Source organism: Lampetra fluviatilis, unplaced genomic scaffold (genome assembly GCF_964198595.1).
Source record: "Lampetra fluviatilis unplaced genomic scaffold, kcLamFluv1.1 SCAFFOLD_1210, whole genome shotgun sequence".
NCBI lineage: Eukaryota > Metazoa > Chordata > Hyperoartia > Petromyzontiformes > Petromyzontidae > Lampetra > Lampetra fluviatilis.
In genome coordinates this window covers 351-2,500 of record NW_027620987.1, presented here as the reverse complement: position 1 = coordinate 2,500, position 2,150 = coordinate 351, and the positions used below count along the sequence as shown (strand labels likewise).

Here is a 2,150-nt window from a genome sequence, read left to right as displayed (position 1 = left end):
CACCCCTTCCCCCACCCCTCCCCCCCCACCCCTTCCCCCCACCCCTCCCCCCACCCCTCCCCCCCACCCCTCCCCCCCACCCCTTCCCCCCCACCCCCTCCTTCCACCCCTCTCCCCCCACCCCCTCCCCCCACCCCTCCCCCCACCCCCTCCCCCCACCCCCTCCCCCCCACCCCTTCCCCCCACCCCTCCCCCCCCACCCCTTCCCCCACCCCCTCCCCCCCCACCCCTTCCCCCCACCCCTTCCCCCCTCACCCCTCCCCCCCACCCCTTCCCCCCACCCCTCCCCCCCCACCCCTTCCCCCCCACCCCTCCCCCCCCACCCCCTCCCCCCACCCCTCCCCCCCCACCCCTTCCCCCCCCACCCCCTCTTCCACCCCTCTCCCCCCACCCCCTCCCCCACCCCTCCCCCCACCCCCTCCCCCCACCCCTCCCCCCCACCCCTTCCCCCCACCCCTCCCCCCCCACCCCTTCCCCCCACCCCCTACCCCCACCCCCCTCCCCCCACCCCTCCCCCCCACCCCTTCCCCCCACCCCTTCCCCCCCCACCCCTTCCCCCCACCCCTTCCCCCCTCACCCCTCCCCCCCACCCCTTCCCCCCACCCCTCCCCCCCCACCCCTTCCCCCCACCCCCTCCCCCCCCACCCCTTCCCCCCACCCCTTCCCCCCTCACCCCTCCCCCCACCCCTTCCCCCCACCCCTCCCCCCCACCCCTTCCCCCCACCCCCTCCCCCCACCCCCTCCCCCCACCCCCTCCCCCCACCCCTCCCCCCCACCCCCTTCCTGATGATGGTGGTGATGACGATGATAGTAATGGTGGTGATGTTGATGATGATGATGACGACAATGATGATGATGATGATGACGATGATGACGATGATGACGATGGTGATGATGATGATGATGGTGGTAATGGTGGTGATGATGATGATGATTGATAGTAATGATGATGATGGTGGTGATGGTGGTGATGGTGGTGATGGTGGTTCCCATGATGCAGTGCGCCCCAAGACGGACGAGGTGTGTGCCGAAGATGATGACGATGACGATAGTAATGATGATGATGGTGGTGATGGTGGTGATGGTGGTGATGGTGGTGATGGTGGTGCCGATGGTTCAGTGCGCCCCCAAGACGGACGAGGTGTGTGCCGAAGATGATGACGATGATAGTAATGATGATGATGATGATGGTGGTGATGGTGGTGATGGTGGTGATGGTGGTTCCCATGACGCAGTGCGCCCCAAGACGGACGAGGTGTGTGCCGAAGATGACGACGATGACGATGATGATAGTAATGATGATGATGGTGGTAATGATGGTGATGGTGGTGATGGTGGTGCCGATGGTTCAGTGCGCCCCAAGACGGACGAGGTGTGTGCCGAAGACGATGACGATGATAGTAATGATGATGACGATGATAGTAATGATGATGATGATGGTGGTGATGGTGGTGATGGTGGTGATGGTGGCTCCCATGACGCAGTGCGCCCCAAGACGGACGAGGTGTGTGCCGAAGACGAGGAGGAGGAGGCGGCGCTCGCTGTGCAGAAGCGGCTGGCGCAGAGCATCTCGGATGACGATCTGGGTCTCGATCTCCTCCAGGTAACATCATCTCCTCGACATCAACATCACCAACATCACCAACATCACAACATCATCTACATCATCTACAACATCATCATCATCTACATCATCATCATCATCTACATCATCTACATCATCAACATCATCATCATCTACATCATCATCATCATCTACATCATCATGAACATCATCTACAACATCAACATCACCAACATCATCATCATCTACATCATCATCATCATCAACAACATCATCTACAACATCACGAACATCAACATCACCTCCTCGACATCAACATCACCAACATCATCTACATCACCAACATCATCTACATCATCAACATCACCACATCACCAACATCACCAACATCATCTACAACATCAACATCACCTCCTCGACATCAACATCACCAACATCACCAACATCATCTACATCATCAACATCATCAACATCATCTACAACATCAACATCATCTACATCATCATCTACATCACCAACATCATCATCATCAACATCACCAACATCACCAACATCATCATCATCATCTACATCATCATCTACATCA

At 58.8% G+C, this 2,150-nt stretch overlaps 1 protein-coding gene across 1 annotated transcript in view; it reads left to right on the top strand.

Moving 5' to 3' along the window:
* UTP3 (UTP3 small subunit processome component) overlaps positions 1 to 1,603 on the top strand; it is a gene marked incomplete at its 3' end in the record, with an annotated part of 18,779 nt that extends 17,176 nt beyond the window's left edge. Inside the window, exon 6 of the mRNA XM_078885083.1 lies at positions 1,485 to 1,603. Coding sequence (XP_078741209.1) covers positions 1,485 to 1,603 — 119 coding nt within the window. The remainder of the gene's footprint in view (positions 1 to 1,484) is intronic.
* Positions 1,604 to 2,150: the final 547 nt, after the last annotated feature.